Raw genomic sequence first — 27,456 nt, 5'->3', positions numbered from 1 at the left:
ATGACAGTCTATTGATATAATACAGTAGCTATTCTAGTTGTTTTTGACAATGTAACGATACCATATGACCCCTGCGTGGGTCCTTTCCCTGTTCACAGCCAGATGATGGCTGTGCTGTTGTACATCTGAATTGTGTTTGTTAACAAAATAAAAAAGGTTTTCAAAAAAAAAAAAAGATCTACAGTGTCTTGAAAAATATTCTTTATATCTTATTGGGATTTTATGTGATAGACAACACAATGTGGCACATAACTGTGAAGTGGAAGGAAAATGATAAATGGTTTTTAAAATTTTTTACAAATAAATATGTGAAAAGTGTGGTGTACATTTGTATTCATCCCCCCTGAGTCAATACTTTGTAGAACCTCCTTTCACTGCAATTACAGCTGCAAGTCTTTTTGGGGATGTCTCTACCAGCTTTGCACATCTAGAGAGTGACATTTTTGCCCATTCTTCTTTGCAAAATAGCTCAAGCTCTGTCAGATTGGATGGAGAGCGTCTGTGAACAGCATTTTTCTTGCCACAGATTATCAATTGGATTTAGGTCTGGTTTTTGACTGGGCCATTCTAACACATGAATATGCTTTGATCTAAACCATTCCATTGTAGCTCTGGTTGTATATTTAGGGTCGTTGTCCTGCTGGAAGATGAACCTCCGCCCCAGTCTGGGTGGTTTTCCCATGCGGAGACATCTAAGATGCAGCCGACTTATTTCTTTTGAGTAAAGTATACTTTAAAACCGATGCGCAATCTTACCACAAGTCCTCAATGATGCAGCAGCTGCCTGCTCGCTTTTTTCACATGAAGGGTGCATGGACTGTGGACGCTTCCCAATGATCACTTTTTAAACAGTCCCAGTACTCTTCTTCCGGACAAGGCAAATTTAGTCTTATACTAAAGCGTGGCAGTGCTGCAACGCATTTCTGACATTTTGCTCTTTGTCAAGCAGAAGCATCAAGACACAGACACGGTAAGGGGTCATTTTACTTTCAGGACCCTGGGAAACATATATCTTGCCCACTCTCACCAGCTGGAAGACTGCCCAAAATTCCTAGGGTTAGTTCAAACCTGCTAAGAAAATTTAAGCTTAAACAGTGTGTATAGAAAAGACTCAGCCCCTTTAAAATAATCACATTTTGTTGCTTTGCAGCCTGAAATGAAGACAGACACAGTTTTCCTTTTATCCAGCTGTATTTACTAGTGCAACTTATAGCATCCAAGTGAAAGATATAACACCATGTCAGAAGAAAACTCTAAATTTCCAAAACAGAATCACGGAGTTGGAAAAAGGATCACCTACTTGTGTCAGTATTTGGTTGAACCACCTTTTGGTTTAATTACAACTTTTACTCAGTTGGGATATATCTCTACTAACTCTGCACATCTAGACTTTGCAAGATTTACCTACTCTTCTTTGCAGAACTGCTTAAGTTCAGTTAAATTTTTATGGTGGCAGTTTGTGAACTGCAGACTTTCCACAGGTTTTCAATGGGGTTTATTTCTGGGCTCTGACTAGGCCAAGCAAAGACCACCTTTTTCTCCTTCAATCACTTTGTGGTCATTTTTGCTGTGTGCTTTGGTTCATTCTCATGTTGGAAGGTAAACCTTCCCGTTGACAACTTTCTGGCGGAGGGCAGCAGATTTTCCTCAAGAATTTGATGGTATTTTGCACCACCCATTTTTCCTTCTATCCTGACAAGTGCTCCAGTCCCCACTGCAGAGAAACCCCCTCCATGCTCTACTGTAGGAATGGTGTTATTTGGATGGATTTCCGCCAGACATCATTTGGTGTGGAGGCCAAATAATTCAATTTTAGTTTCTTCTGACCATAACACCTTTTTGCATGTAGCCTCAAAATCTTCAAGGTGCGTTTTGGCAAAGCTCAGTCATGACTGCATGTGGACTTTCTTGAGGAGTGGCTTTTTTTTTTCTTGCAACCCTCCCATACGATCCACATTTGTGGAGAATTTGTGATATTATTGTCACAAGCGCACAATGACCACTCATTCCTCCAACTGCTTCAGAGTTTCTGTAGACCTCTTGGTAGTCTCTCTGACCAGTTTCCTCCGTGCTCCCTCATCCAGTTTGGAGCGACATCCTAATTCAGGGAGTGTCTGTGTTGTACCAAATGCCTTCCACTTCTCAATAATAGACTTCACCGTGCTTCTAGGCATTGATAAAGCCCTTGAAATTTTTCTTTATCCATCTCCTGACGTGTGTCTGTTAACTTTACCCTCGAGATCCCGGGGGACAGTGCCTTGCCACCCATAGTTGATCGTTTGCTTCAGTTGCACTACCAGGGACTAAAATGCTCCAGGAAAGTGGGCTAATCAAAACGACCACAGCTGATCACAGTTGAAAGACAAATGGCTTTGCGTGCCATTGAGGAGGTGGATTGGCTACACCTGAGTGAGTTTACAAGTCATTTTTATGATGGGGGGTAATCCTGTTTCCAACTCCGTGATTCTGTTATTTATTTTTATTTTTTTTTCTGACATGTTGGGGTTATACCTTTCCCTTGGATGTTATAAGTTGCACTGAGTAAATACAGCTGGATAAAACAAACAGTGTCTGTCTTCATTTCAGGCTGCAAATCAACAATATGTGATTATTTTAAAGGGGGTGGGAGTCTTTCCTATACCCACTGTATCTTGCTCGCTTCCACCAGCTGGAAGACTACCCACAATTCCTAGGCTTAGCTTAAACCTGCTAAGAAAATTGAAACTTGCAGAGCCCTGTGCTTATATATGGCCATGCTCGGAAGAGACAATCGGCCACATGTGCCAAGCATTGCCTTGTAGGGAGACAAGTGTCACATGATTCCTATACCTTGGGACTACACCCAGTACTACATCCAGGAAAGTACTGTAAGTAAATCCTCTTCAGGACCACTACAGTAAAGCGAACCTGCACAAAGTGCTGATTCACTCTATAGTATGAAGATCTAAACTGCAATGTCTAATGTGCTGCACAATTACGCTTAATACCCCCTCTGTGCTTTGCTTATGGTTAGATGGGACTCTATAATTTGAAAGTTGATTATAAGGGGGCACATTAAGGAATTAGTCTATGATAAAGCGCACAGTGCTTTAGGTGCTGTGAGAACACTGGAGAATAGTTTAGTGGTCCTTAAACTACGGCCTGCTGTTTGCTGAAAACTGCCCTGTGCAAGGAGAAGGCCCCATATCAATGCCAGAGGAAGCAACGGTAGATAGAGTGGTAGCTGGTGCTGGGCAGAGAGTTCCAGCTCCCAGAGAAGTATCTTAGGCAGAGTAATCTCCTGCTCTGCCTGTATACAGCACCATGAAAAAGTATTCACACCCCTTGAAATTTTCCACATTTTGTCAAGTTACAACCAGAAAACGTGTATGTATTTTATTGGGATTTTATGTGATGGACCAACACAAAATGGCACATAATTGTGAAGTTGAAGGAAAACTACCCTGTTTCCCCGAAAATAAGACCTAGTGTGATTGTCGGTGATGGCTGCAATATAAGCCCCACCCCCCAAATAAGCCCTAGTTAAAGTCCTTGTAGGTCTTATTTTCAGGGTAGGGCTTATTTTCAGGGAAACAGGGTAGGGCTTATTTGGGGGGTAGGGCTTATATTGCAGCCATCACTGACAATCACGCTAGGTCTTATTTTCGGGGAAACAGGGTATAAATGGTTTTCAATTTTTTTTACAAACATCTGAAAAGTGTGGCGTGCGTTTGTATTCAGCCCCCTTTACTCTCATACCCCTAACTAAAATCTAGTGGAACCAATTGCCTTCAGAAGTTACCTAATTAGTAGAGTCTACCTGTGTGTAATTAAATCTCAGTATAAATACAGCTGTACTGTGAAGCCCTCTGAGGTTTGATAGAGAACCTTAGTGAACAAACCGCATCCTGAAGGCCAAGGAACACACCAGACAGGTCAGGGATAAAGTTGTGGAGAAGTTTAAAGCAGGGTTAGGTTATAAAAAAAAAAATAATATCCCAAGCTTTGAACACCTCATGGAGCACTGTTCAAATCATCATCCGAAAATGGAAAGAGTATGGCACAACTGCAAACCTGCCAAGACATGGCCGTCCACCTAAATTGACAGGCCGGGCAAGGAGAACAATAATTAGAGAAGCAGCCAAGAGGCCCATGGTAAGTCTCATCTGCGAGAAGCCATGTGGGGAACACAGCAAACATGTGGAAGGTGGTGCTCTGGTCAGATGAGACCAAAATTGAACTTTTTGGCCTAAAAGCAAAACACTGTGTGTGGAAGAAAACTAACACTGCACATCACCCTGAACACACCATCCCCACCGTGAAACATGGTGGTTGCAGCATCATGTTGTTGGGATGCTTTTCTTCATCAGGGACAGGGAAGCTGGTCAGAGTTGATGGGACGGTGGATGGAGCCAAATACAGGGCAATCTTAGAAGAAAATCTGTTAGTGACTGCAAAAGACTTGAGACTGGGACGAAGGTTCACCTTCCAGCAGGACAACCCTAAACATACAGCCAGAGCTACAATGGAATGGTTTAGATCAAAGCATAATCATGTGTCAGAATGGCCCAGTCAAAGTCCAGACCTAAATCCAATTGAGAGTCTGTGCCAAAATTTGAAAATTGATGTTCACAGACGCTCTCCATCCAATCTGACAGAGCTTGAGATATTATGCAAAGAAGAATGGGCAAAAATTTCACTTTCTAGATGTGCAAAGTTGGTAGAGACATCCCCAAAAAGATTTGCAGCTGTAATTGCAGCGAAAAGTGGCTCTACAAAGTATTGACTCAGGGGGGATGAATACAAATGCACCATTTATCATTTTCCTTCCACTTCACAATTATGTGCCACATTGTGTTGGTCTATCACATAAAATCCCAATAAGATACATTTACGTTTTTGGTTGTAACATGACAAAATGTGGAACATTTCAAGTGGTGTGAATACTTTTTCAGGGCACTGTAGTTCTGGCAGGGGTCATCATCCGGCCCTTGAGGTGCAGAGCTGAATATAGAGTGTATTCTAAGGAAAGTAACAACTGAACACCAATTGCTGGGGGGCTTTTCTAATCCCCATGACAACAATGATGGTGCACTATACTTTCCACTGATGTCAATGATGGGGAACCACGCCTCCCACTGTCCCCTGTGGGGTTTATTATTTGTACTAACCACTGATGCCAGGGCATTTTTATTTATTTTTTTACCCCTGCTGGCCACAGTCCAGAACCCTAACCATCAGACAACAGGTGAACAGGCCCTTTATTTTTATAATGGTTTAGGCCCCCCTGTGATAATTTGACAGGTTCCCTCTACCTATACGATCCTTATAGTGCTGTGAATGTTTGAATAGTGAAATGGATTGCCAGTCCTGGACTGTAGCTCACAGGGGAAGATTTGCGCCTTATCAGCATACTGAGCCAACACTGATGAGACGGCAACCGAGCCAAAGTTGCTTATTTGCAGCCATTTGGGTGGAACGCTCCAATTGATTTGCTGATGCTGTAAACTGAGGACGAAGCCTTCCCATTAGACCTACATTTATCAAAATTCTCAATTCATGCTAGGACTTCAAGAGAATGTGCCCTTTAATGCTGGCTATGCATATTGATTTGATTGTTAAATAAAACGATCCTTTTAATTATTAGTCTTCACTACCAAACATCTTTTGCTGGATTGGAGGGATACTTATTAAATACTAACCCACTACCCACCTCCCATGTCCAAAAGTTGAAATTCAGTTAAAGAAAGCTGAGAAAAGTATATATTCATTTTTTCTTTAACCTTTCACCGAACCTCAACCCATGGCGTTTAAGCAAGAGCGACGTCACCATCTTTTCAGTGGAACCCTGGGCTAGACTGGCTTCTCTGGAGATTTGGGACAGTGACTTCCCAGGATCTCAACGATGGTGATGACACCCTTGCAGAAGCCATGGTAAGGCAAGTATATATTTTTTTTTACTTTCTTAATTTTTTGTTTTTGATTGCGAAATTTCAACATGGTGAGTGGGCTAGTATCTAGTAAGTCAACCTGGCAATAGCCTGCTTTTTTTGTATAGTGTGAATGGGCTGGTAGGATGCTGTTGCTGACCTCCTTTAAAAAATGGTTGTACACCTGATCAGAGTAAGTACAGTATATTGAATGATTAAAAGGCTTAAACTTAACTTGTCATGAGAGAAATATGGAGGCTGCCATTGTTGATTTTAGAAGTCTTTCAAGTCCTAATCTGAATACTTCTCCTGGGTTTGTGACTCAAAGGACTTAAGCTGGAGGCTCTGCAAGACAGCCAAACAGTATTTTCAATAAGAGTGGAATGCAATGCAGCTCCCATTTCCCTCATGGCAGGTTTTTCTACATACAGTACTTTATTAAAACCCCGCTCCAGGCAACATTTTTTTTTTTTTTTTTTTTTTGTGTTTTACATGATGGGGAAGAACCTTGTCAGATTTTTTTTTTTTATTGCCATTTATGTAGTCATTGGTAAGACTCTCCTTTATTCCAATGTGGTAACAGACAGGAAGAGAGTTAAATCTCCACAATGGTGGGTTGGGCACAATCAGCAATAAATTAATAGAGTGGAGGGAAGGGTAGGAAATGTCAGGTTTTAATTGGTTTGCAGCAAATCCATCCAGCACCAAACCCTTTAGTTTCCCTTGTCAGGAGTACATGGCCAAAAGTAAATACCATAAATAACCAGTAAAGGAGAAAGCCAGCAATAACCAGTCAACTATCTATCACCTTGAAAAAATAGTCCACTGAGGCCCTGAAATGTCAGGGTTTCATGGTTTTTGTACATTTGTGTATTACTATTACAAAATTACCTCAATAAAATTTCGAGGTCGATTGCTTCAGTGCTGGTTTCAATTAAGCCCTGGGCGAAATTCCAGTAGTCACCAAACCAGTCAAGAACTGTTTCAAACCATTGTTTATTAATATAATTTTTCTTCGGTGCTCTGTTCAGTTTGATTCCAGACATCTCAAATATTTACAGAATAAACCCGCTCGCAGCAAACACTAGACGTAAAGCAGCACATTGAAGTCATGACCCACCTGACATTGAGCATATGCAGTTCTGTTACACTTAAACTTCCACAAAGTGGCCAATCATGAAGTAGTGAAGTTGGGATCTCATTCTGAAACGCGTCTTCAAGAAATGTGTGCATCATCTCTATATAATCTACAATTAAGATTAAACATTCAGATTCCAAATGAGCGAGTTCTGAATTGGATTGCTGGTGGGATGCAAGTGTGTGAGAAGAAAAAGGTGCTATGAAATTCTGTAGTGTAGTGAGGTCATGATTTATCGAAGGCGTTCCTTTGAAGGTCATCCATGAACAACCCAATTTTCCCCAACTATGTAACGAGTCCAAACACTGTTGGCAATTACAGGGTGGTCGAGGGGTCAATGAGGTAGACCTGAGCTTTAAAAAGCAGCCAAGCCATATCAGCATCTTGCAGGACTTGGAGTGATGGCATTAATTATCCTGCCTGGATGGTTCACTGATCTGTAGTATTCCTCTATACACTTAAGTATATATCTTAAGGTTGACTATAAAGACCAACGTAATTCTGGCAAGTTGCAGCATTTAGTAGACAATAACAAGGACCATCAAATCTGCGGTAAGCCAGTAGGATAACCCGAGAACTTGGACACCCGCAAAGCGCTGTGCTGCTTATGCAATCCAACCGAAATTGGACTTTGTCCATGTTCTTCCCACACTGAACCTCAATATGCCCCTCATGAAAAGCAAAACTGGCATGTTCCAAAAATAGTAGCATTTCCAGGTGTCTACACCCCAGGTTTGCTCCCCTGAAGAGCACCTACGTACCTGCACCTATATAATGCAACCAATATTGGCTTCATTCCTACCTTCCTCTTCCCCCTTATTAGCCCATCCCTGGCTGATTTACAAAGCAGCCTGGGATTTGGGGGTGTTCAGGCACTCCACGGGGTTTGCTGAAGTGTTGGGACAGCGAGCAGTATTCATTTTACTGCCTGCTTTTTGGAACTGGGGTGGCAGCTCTGACAGGAGCCAAACTACAGAGAGGGCTGGAGCCAGATCCCATGCCAAAGCTGCTCTGCAGTTAAAGTAGAACTACAGGCAAAACTTTTTTTTTTATGTGTTGGATAGAGTGGAAAGGAATTAGAATGGTCAGTTTTGTTTGCTGTCTGGGCCCCCAATATGGAGATTTGTCCTCTCTATTTGTCCTGTTTACCATGATCATTGAAAGTAAAAGAAAATCACAAATTTTGGGTTGTCCCCAAAAAAGTTAGTGGGGAAATATTTAAATGGGGTAGTGCCGGAGCAAGGTCCTCTAGTGCCCAGGGCATCATGTGGGCATCACGCATCAGCAACCCCCCCCCCCCCCCCCCCCCCCAAAAAAAAATTTGCACACACACCCCCTAAGCAAAAACTCTCACCAAACTAAGATGCGCCCCCCCCCCCCAAAATCACTCTGCCCCTTAAATGCCCCCCTATGAGTACAAATCCTCTCCCCCTTCCAAAAAGGGGGAAAAAAAGTTTTGCCTATAGTTCTACTTTAAGTTAGGTGGGAAGAAAGGTACGAAAATCAGCGCATGGAAGTTATGGACAGACAGTCTTATTAAAATAACTTTAAAGTGCAGTAACCCCTAAAACAAATCAGAGTTTATTCTGCTGAATAAAGGCCAGGAAGAGATGACTATTGATTGGTTGCTACAAGTTACTACACCTGATCAATGCTCTTAATGTGTGGGTAGCTAAGCCCGAATTATGGTGTTTTTTTTTTTTTTTTTTTTTTTTTAGCTTTTTACAGTTAAGTGCTTATAGTGATACTCAGTATCCATATAGACTGCAGTATGCCCAATGTCAGGGGGAAGAGATTGTTTTTCCGCCCAATAATAAAAAATAAAAAAAAAAAGGCAACTGCTGCCTTGAGAAGATTACACTGCAAAAGGAAAGCCACCAAAAAATTCAAAAACATCACTGCAAACAAAAAAAATACAGATCAAAACTTTTGACAAAATAGGAGGATTTGTCTAGACATCATATATATATATATCTTTGACCTTAAACTGACATACAAGTATTTACAAAAATATTCTCTCTTAAAACTTAAACCCAACAGAACATCCGCCAATCATCATGCATAATTCACATCAGATACAAGAAAGTCATAATTGTTGGAGGGCAGTCCGCTGCCATAATCGGTCTGGGACAGAAGATCAATTCAACATCCAGGCTGAAGAGTGGTGGACTAACAAGACATCTTTGGTGAGATGGTATGGACCAGTCTGATCTCTCAATACCATAGATTACATTATAAAAAAAAAAAAAAAAAACACAGGTCGTAATCACTCAAGCATGGAGATACCGCTGATGAGATCAACACGGGGCAATGACATTGATGCATCTTCTCTGGTCTCCTAGGCTTTGGCTGGAGATATTGCACAAGTTCTACAAATCCTAAAGTAGTTATTTATTTATTTTTAATAGGAAAGTGCAGCAGATAAGATCAAACATCTCAGTCCAGTCCATCGATGTATTATTTTTTTTTGATGCTATAATCCGTCCCGAAACTCTTCAGCTTTTCTCAGATTAGGGGACAGTACGTGAACACCCGCCCGTCACCATCGTAAAGCTTGGCCGTCCACAAGGAGGTCATCTTGAAAGCCTATCGTGACACCTTCCACTTGTGTCGTATAAACATTATACATAAAAAAAAAATGCATTCTTGATGCATGGTCAGGCATGTATGTACATGGAGGTCGGTGAAGACACATACATACATACGCACATACACACTTGCAGTCGCACATATATATAACACATAAAAGTGCTGGTATCTGAGTGAATTTGTGCATAATGCCTGTGCAAAATTCACAATGCCAATTCAACATTTCTAATTAAAAAAAAAAAACGGAAAAAAGGTCAAACAGGTTAAAATAGCTTAAATTCCAGGGCTACAAAGCGGAGGAACACTTTTGGTTGATCTGTAGACAAAGCCATTGCTTTAAGCAGTGACACAACAGTTGAGTCCTTTATTTTTCAGCTCGATATTAAAAAAAAAAAAAAAAGTTGAAAACAGGTCTATCACACTGATTCTCTGGAGTTGAGCCCCTTGTCTGCCCCAGCAGAGCCAGCTCAGTTCAAAAGTTCCTTTTTTTTTTTAAAAGTATTGCAAGGTTCATAAGACAAAAAATATTAATATATATATTTGGCCCCCTCCCCATCCTGTCCAGGATGTCTGTAATCCTAGGAATGCAGTATCTGGTTCATCGGAGACAGAAACGATTTAAAAAAAAAAAAAAAAAAAGAAAAAACCATCATCGATATCATCATGAACGTTCAGATCCAGAGCACAGTGACAAGCATGGAGGAGCGTCTTTGGGGTATTCCAGTTAGAGAAATGAAGACTCGCCCAGCTTGGTGTCCACTTTGGTCAGTTTTCAAAAGTAACGCAAATCGAAACCGTAATCATAAAAGCCCTACAATTCTTCGGTCAGAGAACAAGAACAGCGCACATTCCGGGGAGAGCGCCGTCTTTCTAATGTTCGGCGTCCATGGCGTCCAGATATTTTGACTCAATAATCTTGGGTAGTAGGTTGTATCTGAGGACAGAAAAGCAAAAACCAAAAACGTTCATATGTACATATACACACACTTTAATATATATTATATATATATATATATATATATATACACACATATAAACACACACACACACACATTTAAACTTCCTTGCTCATTCCCTCCATGCCTTCACCTGGTCAACATCTCCAGTGTGTCTCTGCTTTGTTCCTGTTATGACTTTGCCAGGCTGACTTTTCTTCTGGTTCCTGATCCTGATCTTTGGCTTCTGACAACACTGACTCCTGGCTTCCTGATCCTGGCTCGTCCGATTACCAGTACTGGCTTCCTAACACTGGCTTCTGTTTTTGACTATGTTCCTTATCTGTATTATTTTTACTATTACACTAAAAGGGGCAATTTTAACTGCATTTTCTGTCTCTGCCTAGTTCATGGCCCCTGGCACTCACATGGCACCTCCAGCACTGTGTATTACTCAGAACTGAGGACACCATTGATCCTGGTGCCTACAGGCAGATACTTAGCCATCATGCCATACCATCAGGGAGTGGTGTGATTGGCCTCAAAATGTATTCTGCAGCAGGACAAACGACCCCAAACATAAAGCCAATGTCAAGAACTATCTTCAGTGTAAAGAAGAACAAGGGGTCCTGGAAGTGATGGTTTGGACACCACTGAGCCCTGATCTCAGCATTATGGAGTCTGGAACTGAAGAATTGATGCTGTTCTGAAGGCAAAGAGTGGTCACACCAAATATTGATTTGGATTTCTCTTCTAATCATTTATTTGCTAAAAAAATTTGCTAAAAAATAAACTATTAACACTTCTATTTATGAAAGCATTCCTAATGGACAGGATCTTCCTCACCTGCCTAAAACGTTTGCATACATACTAAATATAAATTATATATATATATATATATATATATATATATATATATATATATATATATATATATATATATATATATATATATATATATATACACACACACACACACACACAGAGAAAAACACACACATATACTATATATATATATATATATAGTAATTTTAGGGCATCTCATCACAGATTTTCTTTATTTTATTTTTTCTTTTAAATAGAGATCACCTAATATCTCTCTCATTGTCCCTTCTACAAATGTCCTGGCACCTTGGGGATAAAAAGAAATTACCTGATGGGAATCATTCCAATCATAATCAAAGGGAAAATCATCTTCATATAAGGGAGAGGTGACATGCCAAAGCCACATAAGATGACAAGCTGGAGGACCTGGAGGCCGGTGAAGTAGTGAATCTTCCTCTGAGGGACTCGTCTGATGTAATGGGTCGGAGGGTACGCCGTCTGCAGGAAAAAACACAGAACACAGTGACATCATTTATGTAGTACAACACAACCCGACACCAATAAGCTGAATGGCCTTGAGATTTAGCGGCATGAAATACATGAGCATTGCTTGGCATGTGTGGGGGCAGTTGAACAAATACAGTTTGGCATTAGATAGGAATGTAAAAAATTACATTATTAAAAAGGTTGTTTTCTGCATTATTTGTGTCCCTATTCACAAATGTTGACGTGTTTTAGAAACTAAAAGCAGCAAAAGACTTTTAAAAAGTCAACAGCCTTCAAGTATAAATAAACAGTAGAAGAGCTCTAAAACAAGGCACATTCCACCTTTGTAGCAGCTAGTACTGTGATGCAATTCATTCTCAAATGATAAAAAAAAAAAAAAAAAAAAAAAAAGAAAACACCACATCCGAGAGCCCATTCACACCACTCAGGTCCACTGTGGTACATTAACCACTTCCAGCCCAAGGACGTCATATGACGTTATGGACTTTCAGTGGGAATATCCGAATGATGGGTGCAGATACAGGCATCATTCAGATATCCTTATTTTCAGTCGGCAATTCTGTGCACTATAAGAATGATCATATCGGCAGTTCCACCGCTTGATTGTTCTTGCAGGCGACGGGAGCCACCGCTGCCATCCGGTGCTTCTCCGGGCTCTGCCGTGCTATCGGGGTGCTCGAGATAGAATCGTCCGCCGCCCGATGGCGACCATAGAGATTTCCGGCAACCAGATGGTTATCCATAGACCATAGTTATCACTATGATTGTCGGAGGCCCAGGCGCGACGTTATGACGTCACGTCCCAGGCGCGGATGTAAACAAAGCCACGATCGCGGCTGGTGAGCATGAGATCATGGATTTTTTTTTCTGATCTCATGCTTTCCAGCCTGGAGGTGAGATGTGGGGTCTTATTGGCCCCGCATCTCTCCATAAAGAGGATCTGTCACGAACGATTCCTATTACAAGGGATGTTTACATTCCTTGTAATAGGAATAAAAGTGATAAAAAAAAATGTAAAAGAAAGAGTAAAAGTAAAAAAAAAAAAAATGTTTTAAAAAATGCCCCTGTCCCTGGTAGCTCACGCTCAGAAGCGAACGCACACGCAAGTCCCGCCCACTTATGTAAACGCTGTTTAAACCACACGTGAGGTATCGACGCGTGCGTTAGAGCACGAGCAACAATTCTAGCACTGGACCTCCTCTAACTCTAAACATGTAACCTGTAAAAAAAAATGTAAGCGTCGCCTATGAAGATTTTTAAGTACCGAAGTTTGGCATCATTCCCTGAGTGTGCGCAATTTTAAAAAAATGTTGCGCAAATACCGCACGCGATAAAAAGGGGGCAACGACCGCCATTTTATTCCCTAGGGCAGTGATGGCGAACCTTGGCACCCCAGATGTTTTGGAACTACATTTCCCATGATGCTCATCCACTCTGCCCTAGGGTGTCTGCTAAAAAATATATAATGTTTGGGGGTTCTGAGTAAATTTTCTAGCAAAAAAAAAAAAAAAGATGATTTTTACATGTAGGAGAGGAGTGCCAGAATAGGCCCGGTATGGAAGTGGTTAAAGTGGATGTAAACCCGATTCAAAAAAATTTGAGCTGGGCACATATATCTGCAGTGTTTTCTTATCTCTCTTCAAAGCACTAAGTCCCGTAGCTTTCTCCTGCTCTGTTCTTCTGTTATCAGCCTGATAATTCCTGACAAGTTCTGATGTGAAAAAAAAAACAGTCTAAAATTTGTGTCAGGGAGGGAGCTATAAATAGATTAGTACAAAGCTGAACTAGTCACAGTCAAGCTCTGGATGTGTGGGGAGGGGGTGTGTGCCTTTCCTCCAATCAGCTGTCTCACAGTGTATAGCAAGAATCCACACCCACAGGTGAATCAGGAAGAGAAAATGCTAACAAGACCTTCACTTTCTAAACCAAGTAAAACTTATGTAGGGAGATTTGTTTAACCTCTGTGTATCATCTGAGGCTGTTCACTTCACTGGGTATATGGAGGGTTTACATCCACTTTAAATACATGTGCACTAATACATGCTGCATTAAGGGTAATGGGATGCCCAACACACCACAATGGACCAAAAATTGCGTCTGCACCATTTTGTCTAGTACAGCCCACAGCAATGCATGGTAGTGTGTTACGTTTTTTTTTTTACCTCTAATTATTAGGGCCCTTTTACACCAAACGCAGTGGAATGCAGTTGGATGCATTGTGGACTGCACTCCAATTGCATAGACAGTCCAAAATCCAGGATATCCTATGGGCAGAGTTCACACCATTGCAGTGCAGCGCAGAAAAGTATAGCATGTTGCATTTTTTCAGCGTGAAACAGGCTTTAAAGGGGAACTTCAGTCCCATTCAATACCGACCCCCCCGGCCTGGCATCACCATTATAGTGCAGATATTCCAAAGGGCTCTGCCCAGACTTTAGGTCCTGGAATAGCCCTTCGGCACAAGTGCCCACCGCCATGTGTGATTTCCTGCGGATGTGCAAAGATGGCAACGTCTTGGGAAATGCCCAATAGCTGACTTTTTTTGCAATGCGTGGAAAACCCCCGTAGGGTTTGGGTAAAATTCACGTGTGCTCAGATGTGCTGCAGGGCTTTTTTCCTCCTGCACATGTGCAGGAGGAAAACAAAAAGAAAAAACGGCAATAATCAGCAAGGCGAGAATAAATGTTGCCAAAAAAATAAATAAAAAATGATTATTAATGTCCAACTAAGAGAGCGAGGGGTCAAGGGTAACATCACTTAGACGTTAGGGTGAAGGACCGCTTTAATGTTCTCCTGCTATTCACAGAGTGAAATCTATGCTCTGAGCTTCAGCAATACTTTCCACATAGGGGTTAACAAGTGCGCTACACTTCTGCTCCCTCCCTCACCCATGTACAGAGATGGAGGGGAGGTCAGGCCTTTGACTAATAACCCGACAGCCCAGCAGGAAATAAATGAGCAATTACCAAGGCTGGTTTTATCTGGGGGCTCTTAGTGCTGATGCAGCAATGTCGCAGTCCACAGAAAGACGTTCTGAATAAATGCCGGCACATCCGACCCTCCATGGGGTCTACACCAACCCACGACCCTGGGACTCCGCACCCCCCAGCAAGGCCAGCACAACCAACAATGGATCACTGGAAATCACACTATCCCATCTAGAATTCTCAATTCCATTGGCGATGGACAACCAATTCATAACTGAGCCTAATTATGTTCAGTCCTAAATTATTGTAACCACGACGGTTTAATTATTAAAGATATGGAAGACTTAAAGTGGTTGTAAGCCTCAGACATGAAATATGAACAAAGCATATCCCTCTATAGTGTGTACTTGTCTCACTCCAGAGCACCAAGTGTCATTTCTGTCTGCTGCTTCACTCCCTCTGCTGTCAGCACAAGTCACTTCTGCCAAGTCTTCCTGACACCAAGAGAAAAATGGTGACAGGGGAGGGAGCTCCACCTGATTGATAGCCTCAGGCTCTGTTACTGTGCGCTGTGTGGAGGGGGAGTGTGTCCCTTTCCTCCAATCAGCTCTCAGCCCTCCTCGCTGAGCTCTGCAGAGTAACTTCAGCCCCCCCCCGCCCCCTGATTTCCAGAGCTGAGAAATCCTGTGTAAGTTCTGCACGTTGAATAGATATAGGGGGAAAGACGGCTGTAGATACACAGGTACAACTGACATAGGAGGATTTGTTTAATCTCTGTGCACCATCTGAGGCCAGGGCTGCTGTTAGAAATCACGCCGTACAGCCTACCTGACAGGGACCCCTTTACCTGGCGCAAAAGTGACAGGACATAAGTTTACTAGTCACTTTCTCTGTATCCTCAGCAGCACAGATGAATGAATAGGAATCACTCAGAGGTTTCCTGCTCATTCACAAACTGAAGCATAGTAAACACAGTTTACTATGTTTCAGTGATGAATGGACACAGGAGTGATTAGTACCGATCGCTCACAGGAATGGAAGGGACAAGCGAATGACATTTACCGGCCCATTCCCCCGCTCTCCATCCTAAGACATCCCCCTGTGTGCCTGCAGGAGCTTCTAGCAGGAGAGGAGGGAATCCAGAGGCGCTGTGGGGGGAAAAGGGTGCATGTGCTAGAACCCCCTGCAGTGCAACCAGAGGGAGTAAGAAGAGGAGAAACTGGCAGCGCTGCAGGGGGAGGCAGAAGAGGATCGGAGTCTGCAATAAGACAGTACAGCCAGACCTCCTGCTCAGCAGGTGCCCGGGCCCCCCTTGTTGAACTGATGGGGTCCGGGCGCAGTACAGGAGGGCTGGCTGAACTGCCTTAGCAGCCCTGCCAGAGGCCAGTCACTGCACTGGGTATATGGAAGGGTTTACAACCACTTTAAACGTGTCAGGTTTATGGCGTACAGTGGCTTCCTGTCCTGGTGACTCTGACACTCTCATTTCTCGTTCTGGTGTCAGAACAAGAAAGAAGCCCAGAGTCTAACTGCTGGTAATTAATTGGTATGAATAAAACCCCCAATATAAGCCTCTGAAAAATATGGTCTGTGTGTGTGTGTGTTTGTGTGTGTGTGTTTGTGTGTGTGTGTGTGTGTTTGTTTGTGTGTGTTTGTTTGTGTGTGTTTGTTTGTGTGTGTTTGTGTGTGTGTGTTTGTGTGTGTTTGTGTGTGTGTGTTTGTGTGTGTGTGTGTGTGTGTGTGTGTGTGTTTGTGTGTGTTTGTGTGTGTGTGTGTGTTTGTGTGTGTGTGTGTGTTTGTGTGTGTGTGTTTGTGTGTGTGTGTGTTTGTGTGTGTGTTTGTGTGTGTGTTTGTGTGTGTGTTTGTGTGTGTGTTTGTGTGTGTGTGTGTGTTTGTGTGTGTGTGTTTGTGTGTGTGTTTGTGTGTGTGTTTGTGTGTGTTTGTGTGTGTGTGTGTGTTTGTGTGTGTGTGTGTGTTTGTGTGTGTGTGTTTGTGTGTGTGTGTGTTTGTGTGTGTGTTTGTGTGTGTGTTTGTGTGTGTGTTTGTGTGTGTGTTTGTGTGTGTGTGTGTGTTTGTGTGTGTGTGTTTGTGTGTGTGTTTGTGTGTGTGTGTGTGTTTGTGTGTGTGTTTGTGTTTGTTTGTGTTTGTGTTTGTGTGTTTGTGTTTGTGTGTGTTTGTGTGTGTGTTTGTGTGTTTGTGTGTGTGTGTGTTTGTGTGTGTGTGTGTGTGTTTTTGTGTGTGTGTGTGTGTGTGTGTGTTTTTGTGTGTGTGTGTGTGTGTGTTTTTGTGTGTGTGTGTGTGTTTTTTTGTGTGTGTGTGTGCGTGTGTGTGTGTTTGTGTGTGTGTTTGTTTGTGTGTGTTTTTGTGTGTGTTTTTGTGTGTGTGTTTGTGTGTGTTTTTGTGTGTGTGTTTGTGTGTGTGTGTGTGTGTGTGTGTGTGTGTGTGTGTGTTTGTGTGTTTGTGTGTTTGTGTGTGTGTGTGTGTTTGTGTGTGTGTGTTTGTGTGTGTCGGTGCAGCACATCTGAGCACTCTGTTTCCACAGGGCTTCCTGAAACGGGCAGAGACTCTGGGATTCGCTACAGGAAATAGAAAGGCGTGGCTAGACGGCCAGACGTCACTCCAGATGGCAACAGAATTTAGACAGGAATAGAGAATTCTTTCAAATTTCAAAACCTCCATTTCAGGGAGAATAGTGACACTGGGATTTGTAGTCCTTCACTTTTGGGTAATGTGACCCCTCCCCCAAAAGTGAAAGACTACAGGTCCCAGCATGAACACCTCTGAGCTAAAGATGCGAAGAGAAAAAAAAGGGCATAAAAAAAAGGTATAAAAAAAAACATCTTTTTTTTTATTGGGGGGTGTCCCTAAATGGAAGTTTGGAAATGTGGTCACCCTACCCCACCAGATCCTGTTTTCAGGTGTCCCATTATTTTGCACAGGGGATTTGATCAGTTTCACCGCCTTAGGTGATTACCACAGCCGTTTCATCTGCGGGAAATCCTGAAAACATGACCTGTTGAGGACTGGAGTTGAGAAACATTGCAGTAGATCTATGCAACCTGCATTGTTTTACTGGTTGCTTTTGTTTGCTGCAGGGTGTGGTGTCTAGATTTAGCAATGAATTAGAGGAGCATTGCAGCGGTCAGCGGAGAGTTAAGCTGCAGAACAGTTAAAAAAAATAAATAAATAAATAAATAAAAAAAGGGATGAGAAGTGTGCTATCAGATAAGATTTATGACTACAGTCAGCCATGTGACTTCCCTTCTGGAGGACTGGAACTGGAGGTGAGCCAAATAGTGACACAGCAAAATGTAGAGAGTGAGCAAGAGGATTCCAGGGAACAGGCAGCCAGGAAACTCCAGACAGTTGTGACATTCTGATTACACAGCAGCCCAAAGGCAATCAATACACTTCTTAATGGATTAAAGCTGAACTATTAGCAAGCAGCTAAATGTGCAGTTCAGAAAAAAAAAAAAAAGATGAATCCGTCAAAACCACCAAAAGGATTTGCAATGCTGTCCAGTTGGTTTTGTTTCCCAGGGATGGAGCATCGCCAGGTCATTGGCCTCCTCTCTAGCAGCAGCACCCCATGGCTGCTAAATGGACAATGTAGGAGCAGAAGCATGCTGATGAGGTGGTCTCTCTGCTCAGTTTGCGCTCTACTCCCATCAACAAGTTCTGCATTAGAACATGTGCACTGAAGCACTGCCCAACTGGCTTCTAGTGCCGACCTTCCCTCTACCCACCTAAAATGCTGCTGTGCGGGGGGGATTAAGGTGAACGGACAGCAAGATAAACCCGAATATACCCTATTATGCCAAAAGTCTTGAGACACCTGACTTTACACGCACATGAACTTTAATGGCATCCCAGTCTAAAGCCTCGTACACACACTTAGATTTTCGGACGACCGAACGTCCGTTTTTAGTTGCATGCTAGTCTCAGGTCGAAAGTGAAGCATTTACTCACAATATGAAAATTTTCATACAACAGAAATGACGTAATGTGTTGAATCGTTTTGAATATATTCTTTCATTTCTGAGCATGCCTAGTCTTGCTCTTACGATTTTTTCCATCCGAAAATCGGACGTTGAGTTCACATCCTACAAAAATTTTATAGTCTGCGCATCCAGCTTTTGTCTGACGAAAAAGCGAAATCGGCTGTCGAAAACATTGTACTATCGATCTGAAAATCGTCAGACAGCTCATCACTCAAATTTTTCCATTCGATTTTCGCATCATGTGTACGGCCCTTTAGTCCGTAGGGTTCAATATTGAGTTGGTCCACCCTTTGCATCTATAAGAGCTTCAGCTCTTCTTGGAAGGCTGTGCACAAGGTCTAGTAGTGTGTCTATGGGAATGTTTGACCATTCTTCCAGAAGCGCATTTGTGAGGTCAGGCACTGATGTTGGACGAGAAGGCCTGGCTCACAGTCTCTGCTCTAATTCATCCCAAAGGTGTTCTGTCAGGTTGAGGTGCAGGCCAGTCGAGTTCCCCCACCCCAAACTCGCTCATCCATATCTTTATGGATCTTGCTTTGTGCACTGGTCCAAATCATTTGGTGGAGGGGGGATTATGGTGTGGGGTTGCTTTTCAGGGGTTGGGCTTGGCCCCTTAGTTCCAGTGAAGGGAACTCTTCAGGCATCAGAATAACAAGACATTTTGGACAATTTCATGCTCCCAGATTTGTGGGAACAGTTTGGGGATGGCCCCTTCCTGTTCCAACATGACTGTACACCAGTGCACAAAGCAAGGTCCATAAAGACATGGATGAGCGAGTTTGGGGTGGAGGAACTTGACTGGCCTGCACTGAATCCTGACCTCAACCCGATAGAACACCTTTGGGATGACTTAAAGAGGAGACTGTGAGCCAGGCCTTCTCATCCAACATCAGCGCCTGACCTCACAAATGCACTTCTGGAAGAAAGGTCAAACATTCCCATAGACACATTCCTAAACCTTGTGGACAGCCTTCCCAGAAGAGTTGAAACTGTTATAGCTGTAAAGGGTGGGCCAACTCAATATTGAACCCCATGGACTAAGACTCGGATGCCATTAAAGTTCATGCGTGCATAAAGGCAGGTGTCCCAATACTTATGGTAATATAGTATTTAAAAAAATTATAATATATATATATATATATATATATATATATATATATATATATATATATATATATACACACACACACATTATATATATATATATATATATATATATATATATATATATATATATATATATATATATATATATATATATATATATATATATATATATATATATATATATATATATATATATACACACATATATACACACACATACATACATACATACACACATACACAGAGTATATGCTGCAATTAAAATACATTTCTCTGCCTTCAAAACTCATCGCCTGGAACATCTTTGGCGTTTAGTAAAGCAGATTCCAATTAAAAGCTTCTATAGCAGTAATCGCCAACCTTTCGGACCACTAAACTAACAATTTTAAATCCCGCAGACCACCAACATGAATTATACATGCCTTATACACACAATGATCCAGCTCTCTACCCTACTATGCCCCCCCATCAGTGATCAGCGCTGCCATTGGAAGTCCCCTCCATCTTCTTCACCCCCTGCTCTCTGCACTATTACCGATGCCTCCCTTTGCGTTCACAAGAGTCGGAACTACAGAGGAGGCATCCGATATCAATGCATGCGGACCGTATTGACTGTCAACGTGCATTGAGAACACTGGGAACAACTTTGGGTGGTATACATCTGCCACAATGTTGATTTACAGCAGAACTTCAGGGTTCCACCAAAATTTTCTCGTGGACCATCAGTGGTCAATGGACCACTGGTTGGTGACCGCTGTCCTATAGGCATACTCCAGGTCAGCAATTCAAAATATACAAGCCAGTTCACCACAATAGCCAGGAGGCCGGCATTTTTACAAGGGAAAAGTCAACAATGGCAGCCTCAAAATTTCCTTCAAGTGAACAACTCAAGTTTTACCAATTTCAACTTTATAAAGTGAATTTGGCCATAGATGGGTAGAATGTCGAACAAAAATGCTCAGAATGTTTTAAGAAAGTTTTCATGCTTTTCTAATCATTAGTGGGTAAAAATCGATGTTCGTTTTCGACTGCAGTGATGAGAAAATTCGAAGGAGCAGGATGGAAATGTTTTTTAGAACAAATTAATTTCTGACACTGTATGTGGTTTTCCTTTGGTAAAGTCCACTCATTCCAAAATCAGATGTTAAAAGCAAACCAAATCTTTCAAACAATATTCAAAAGGTCCTGAGAATTTTCGTACCAATTTTTCTAAGACTTTTCCTAAGAATTTTTGTTGTAAATTCTATCCATCAATGGCCAACTTAAGACTTCTTGTCCAATAACAGCAGACAACATAAAGATAAATAAGCATTTACAGTACAAACTAAAAAGATTAAGATAAACCATAAAGAGTCCGATGTTGCCTTTATTAGTCAGAAAAATTAGCCCGTGAAACCGCTTTCCTTGACAGCAATCTTCCCCTTGGGGGAGCGTTCACCATAAAGTGAAAGCAGAGGGGATGAAATGAGTGGAGCTGCTTACATCAGGAGCAGCAGCTTTTGTAAACTGCCCGATTGATCGTTTAGACGGCAGCCGAATGGCCAATCAGGGGCCAATCTTTTGATTTAAGATGGTTGCAAATCTGCCTGAAAACAAAATATGGCTAAAAGGATGTGGATACCACATTTCCAGTGAAGTGTACTTTGCTACAACATCCAAGGGCATTTTATACCAGGCTTTCTTAAACCTAGAGTTTCTCCAGAGGTTGCTAGGGGTTTCTGGAGCAGTAGCTGATTTGTCTCCCATCAATGCAAGGGAGTACTTTTCTACTGGCATACAATTTAAGCAGCCTTGTCAACCTAGGGTTCTGTGGAACCCTAGGCTTGCTCCAGAGATTGCTATGGGTTCCTTGAGCTGTGGTAGTTTAAACTCCCAGCTGATGGTACCTGCAGAGTTCTGGCACCAATACCACTTGGCAAGGCTAACACCACAGGACCAGCGGAGCTTATCCTCTCTTTTGTTAGTTGAGTAACCACTGGCACCAACGATCATGTTCGCTTCCGCTAAAGGAGTGCATTCTTCCCACTGACCACCAATCTAAGGGGCATTCTTCCCACTGACCACCAATCTAAGGGGCATTCTTCCCACTGACCACCAATCTAAGGGGCATTCTTCCCACTGACCACCAATCTAAGGGGCATTCTTCCCACTGACCACCAATCTAAGGGGCATTTCTCCCACTGACCACCAATCGAGGGGGAATGCTTTCCACTGACCACCAATCTAAGGGGCCTGCTTTTCACTGACCACCAATCGGAGGTGCATACTTTCCACTGACCACCAATCTAAGGGGCATGCATTCCACTGACCACCAATCTAAGGGGCATTCTTCCCACTGACCACCAATCTAAGGGGCATTCTTCCCACTGACCACCAATCTAAGGGGCATTTCTCCCACTGACCACCAATCGAGGGGGAATGCTTTCCACTGACCACCAATCTAAGGGGCCTGCTTTTCACTGACCACCAATCGGAGGTGCATACTTTCCACTGACCACCAATCTAAGGGGCATGCATTCCACTGACCACCAATCTAAGGGACATGCTTTCCACTGACCACCAATCTAAGGGACATGCTTTCCACTGACCACCAATGTAAGGAGCATTCTTTCAACTGACCACCAATGTAAGGGGCATTCTTTCCACTGACCACCAATGTAAGGGGCATGCTTTCCACTGACCACCAATGTAAGGGGCATGCTTTCCACTGACCACCAATGTAAGGGGCATGCTTTCCACTGACCACCAATGTAAGGGGCATGCTTTCCACTGACCACCAATTTAAGGGGCATTCCTCCCACTGACGACCAATCTAAGGGGCATGCTTTCAACTGACCAAAAGCATAAGAGGAATGCCTACCACCAATGTGGTTTGGGTTACATTGCCACAATTTGTATACAAATTTGTTTTTAGCAGGGTCTCCTCCATGGTGAAATGGCTATGAAAGGCTGCTTTAGACAATTGTGCTTTTCCAACCGTGTAGTAACACTTTGGACAGGGTCCTTTTCTGTTCCAGTATTACTGTGGCCCAGTGCACAAAGCCAGCAACATAAAGGCATGCTTAGCCAAAAAAATAAGGATGATGGCACTCCAATGTCAAAAGCAATTATCTTTATTCCATAAAAACGTTGTACAATGGGCAGATAAGATGTGTAAATGGAATTGAAACGCTGACTGCAAGCCAGGCCTCATCCATCAGTAGAGGACCTCGCACCACCCTTTTGGTTGAATGGACACAAATTCCCAAGCACACATTCCAATATTTCATGGAGGGGGGTGGAGGCTCTTATAGCTGTAAAGAGGGCCAAATGCTATATTATACCCATGGTTTTATAATGGGATGTCCAACAAGTTCATAAAGATGGTCAGGTGTCCACAGACATTGGACCATGTAATGTATATCTTCATCTAAAAAGGTCTCACATTTACTTACCAAAATGTGTATTATTATATTATGTAGTTCCAACCGAATATAAAGAATTAACTATAGGATTTAAAATTAGAGGTAGGCAAACTCACGCCCTTCAGTTGTCAAGAAAGACCCATGAGGCATTGCAAGACTAAAAGCCACATGCATGACTCCCTCACAATGAGGCATGGTGGGACTTGTAGTTACGCAACATTTGGAGAACCGTGAGGGGACTTGCACTTATGCAACAGCTGAAGGGCCAAAGTTTGCCTAACCCAATTTAAATCAAGGTGAAAGTGGACTAGTTCTCTTTGAATCAAAATGAAAAAAACTTGTAAACATAACTAATACAGCACACAGAACGCGATCAGCGCTGATACAGTTTCTAGATTGTACACAGCAGTGACACAACATATACATATCATGCTGTTCGACACTAAGCTGTCTCTGCTCCTTTCACCCAGACAGGAAGGTCACAGCTCTGTGATATACATGCAGTCATAAGTAACGACCTGCTCATTAGACAATGGTGTCCTTTGATGTGCACGATGTGACTGATATACACAATAAGGCCATTTCCTGGGGAAATGCTGGTTCTATACCTGTAGAACTTCCTTCCCCACGTGTGGCCCTCCACCTACCTGTTCTTTCAACAGTAGCGCCACCCGTTCGAAAAGTTGGCTGCCGTCAATGGAGGTCAGGGCGATGTACAGGAAAAGCCCATACAGGACTGGTTTGGGGATCCACTGCAGCGGAAGAGGCAGGAGGAAAAGGGAGAGGCCCACCAACACGTTGGCCACAAGCGACGTCAACCGAGTCTCCTTCACGCTGACAATCCTGGGATGGACAAAGAACATGTAAGTGAGGGCTGGGAGACAAAAAGAATTTCTGGAGGTCTGAAGGTTCTCATTTATCTAGGTCGCAGTGTAGCTAGTAGTAGTTAGTCACGTCAACTGGACTTATTCTGTAATGATGAATATGTTTTGCAGCTTATCCTAACAAATTCTTCAGTTCTAATGAGCGATTAGAACTTATTGCATCATTTGTATCCACACAGGTAGCACAGACAACTTAATTTAATCATCATGTTAAGGCATATGTTGGATTGTCCAAGAACAGGGTTCTCATCTTCAACCATGTGAATAGGATGATTGACACCTATGCAGACTTTGACACCAAATGGGATGTAACCACAGCATGGTGGTTTCACAACTTTCACACCTCCCATTCTGTTCTTGGACAATTACCATCTGCCTTGGTACATACCACTGTGACTTACCGGTAATTATAGAGTCTGTGCAATCTGTGTGTATGATAAATTTTGGAGTATCTTCTTGACACTCAGAGCTAAAGATGGCTTGGAGAATCTATGAACCGTCTTCAACACTACAGAGCGAGCCCAGTTGAATGTTTCACACTGTAAGCGCTAATGGTTGGATATTTATTTGGCTGGCATGTTTGATCCACAGCAGCTCCAGCTATTCTAAAGTCAGAGAATTTTACTGAATCTCAAGCACAGGACAGAACACGAGATAAGTACCAGCAGACTGGCTGACTGGTTACACCTTTTCAATTACGTGACAACACACCAAAGTGGTTTCTGGGTCTGCCAGAGCCAACCTGTCATATCATGTATTCAGTGAAGTGGCTCAGGCAAGGATTGGCACTACTTATCCTCAGAGACTTCCTATTCCACAAGTCTTTAGTGTTAAAGTATATCTAAAAAGTCAATATAACGCCGTGTGCAAGCGTTAAAACCTTTGTAGATTTTTTTTTTTTTGCTTTTTTTGAAGTGTTTAAAAATTTTTTTTTCAACTAAACAAAAAGTTAAGAGAAATCTTCCAATGTGAGCACCTATTCTGATGACAACTTGCAGCACAATTCTTCTCACCTTGGGTGAATTTTCTCACTTCCTGTTGTACTTCCAGGATGGGAAGTATAAAGAAATATCCCCAGTGGGACCTGATAGGGAATGGTTAAATACCCAGTCTATTTCTTACTGCCTATATGCAAAACTGCAAAACATTTTTGGCTTTAGCTCTACTTTAACATGTCCAATACATCAGCAAACCAGTAGTAGGCAACCTTTGAGAGGTGGAAATCTATCTAGACAACATGAAACAGATCAAAGATCATTGGGATTGGGCACCTTTTTTTTAAGCAACTAGCAAGGCCTAACACAAATAGTAAGGAAAAGTTAGAAAAATATAATAAACAAATTTCACTGTAACGTGATAAACTTAGCCTAACTTAAAGGGGACAATGTCAGTCAGCAGGGCGGTGGACAGTTTTAGTAGGGCAGAGATTGGAGTCAGTAGGGCAGTGGATTGTGTTAGTTTTTTATTTTTTACAGTTTTTTTTTTTTTTAGCAGCCCTGTTGGAGGGCTTTGGTGAAATATCAGGGGCCTGAATAGACTTCTGATGTCTCACTAATGAGACAGAGAAAGGCGATTGAGGACACAGTCTTTAATCTCCTTCTCGACAGCCTCAGTTGCACAGAATGAATGAACAGGAAGAGCTCTGTACAGTCTCCCACTGTTCATTCACAAACGGAAGCATAGTAAACACCAGAGGAGCACACAGGGGGGCCTGGACCGCAGAAGGAAAGGGAACCTGGACAGGAGGGGAAGTGGTGGCAACATTTACAGGAACTGTTCCCCTTTATTTCCCGCCTGCAGCAGCTGAATGCTGGTGGGAGGGAGAGGGGGAGAAATCAGCTTTCAGCTCCTGCAGGAGGAAAATACACTGGATCCATTCCAGTAAATGCCCTCCCCCCCACTCCTGTTTAGGTTTCCGGCGTTACCAGGTAGATTGTGATTGATGGGTTGCCAAACCCCGTCTAACTTTTTCTTTCCCCTTATTGCTGTAGCCAGAGTCAGGTTTTATTACTCCCTTTGACAACATCACCAGGCTTGCAACATTCTTGCAGGAGCAGCTGGTTGGAGCTCTGTTTCTACTGACATAGATATGTCCCCAGAGTTTCACTTCCCGAGAGCCCTTGCCCAGGCACAGTAAGCCTGGAGGGGCTAGATAATGCTGCACGTCCACCAGCAAGGTAATGAGTCAAGCTCTTTCTGACTTGCAGCATGAAGGTAGAAAACCTTGCGCCTTTAGAACCTATAACTATTTAGAAAGTGATGAACAGGAGTCGCTCAGCATGTTGGCGGTACGAGTATGAGCTTGTGTTTGTTTTTCCAGCAGCTCCGAGGAGGTAGAGATCAGCCAACTGGCTTTAAATCCTTCATTCCAGACAACACAATGGGGACCTCCCGTTCCTGCTTGTCGGCTGCTTGTTTCACCCACAGAAAACCTGAAAATCACCAGCAGAGTGACACAATGCACCAGCCATAAGATCCCTATTCTTTGGTTACCGTACATGGTGAATGGACAAGGTTCTGCAGCCAGACAAAATACGTGTCCGGTTACATAATATGGGGAGCCTAACAATACTGCAACATCCTTGAACCTTGTAACAGGAGAATTTTGACCAGGACTACAAATGAACCTGCTAACGTATACCAATGTCTTTTTGTCAGGGTGCCATCTGTTTTTAATTCTCAGGAACCTCTTAAAGGGTCAGTCCACCAAAAACTGATTCATCAGTTTTGGCAGAAATTGGATTATTACAGCAAATCTGTATTTGGCCCATTCACACCAAAATACCAAATTTGCTGGATAGCCTTTCTCCTATGCTGAAGATACCTATTCACCTTGTGCTCCCTCAAGCTTTCTTCAATGCAACATGGAAAAGGGTCCTTAAAGCCTAACTCCAGGCTATCCTTTTCAAATTTCCTCCTGCACATTCGGCTTCAAAACTGCAGTATCTGTTGTTCCCCACAAGACGTCCTTGGTCTTTTGGGTTGAATGACAATTAGACTGAGTGTGGGGTGTCATGGCTCCGCCCTTCGAGTACCACTCCCTGCATAGATGCAGAGAGCTGTGTTGATATGATCATGTCAGTGCTCTCTTTGCCAGGGCCCTCCCCACTAGAAGAGCAAAGAGAAAGAACCCAGCGTGTCATATAACTGGCCAGAAGACTTCAGAAAAAGGGGAGAAAAAATAAATAAAAATGAACCTACTGCTTGGTGTGGGCCTCAAGGGGGTCCTC

At 42.6% G+C, this 27,456-nt stretch overlaps 1 protein-coding gene across 5 annotated transcripts in view; it reads right to left on the bottom strand.

Annotated features, from left to right (window-relative positions):
- Positions 1-8,429: 8,429 nt before the first annotated feature.
- SLC4A11 (solute carrier family 4 member 11) overlaps positions 8,430-27,456 on the bottom strand; it is a 229,399-nt gene continuing 210,372 nt past the window's right edge. For all 5 annotated transcript variants that reach the window (XM_073611028.1, XM_073611030.1, XM_073611029.1 and 2 more), the window contains 3 exons: positions 23,990-24,185; positions 11,725-11,894; positions 8,430-10,570 (listed from right to left, as the gene is read on the bottom strand). In XM_073611028.1, the coding sequence (XP_073467129.1) occupies positions 10,507-10,570; positions 11,725-11,894; positions 23,990-24,185 (430 nt within the window). In that variant the 3' untranslated portion in view covers positions 8,430-10,506. The remainder of the gene's footprint in view (positions 10,571-11,724; positions 11,895-23,989; positions 24,186-27,456) is intronic.

The sequence above is a fragment of the Aquarana catesbeiana genome, linkage group LG01 (genome assembly GCF_042186555.1).
Source record: "Aquarana catesbeiana isolate 2022-GZ linkage group LG01, ASM4218655v1, whole genome shotgun sequence".
Lineage (NCBI taxonomy): Eukaryota > Metazoa > Chordata > Amphibia > Anura > Ranidae > Aquarana > Aquarana catesbeiana.
The sequence above is the reverse complement of the archived record's forward strand: the minus strand, read 5'-3'. Positions and strand labels throughout refer to the sequence as shown.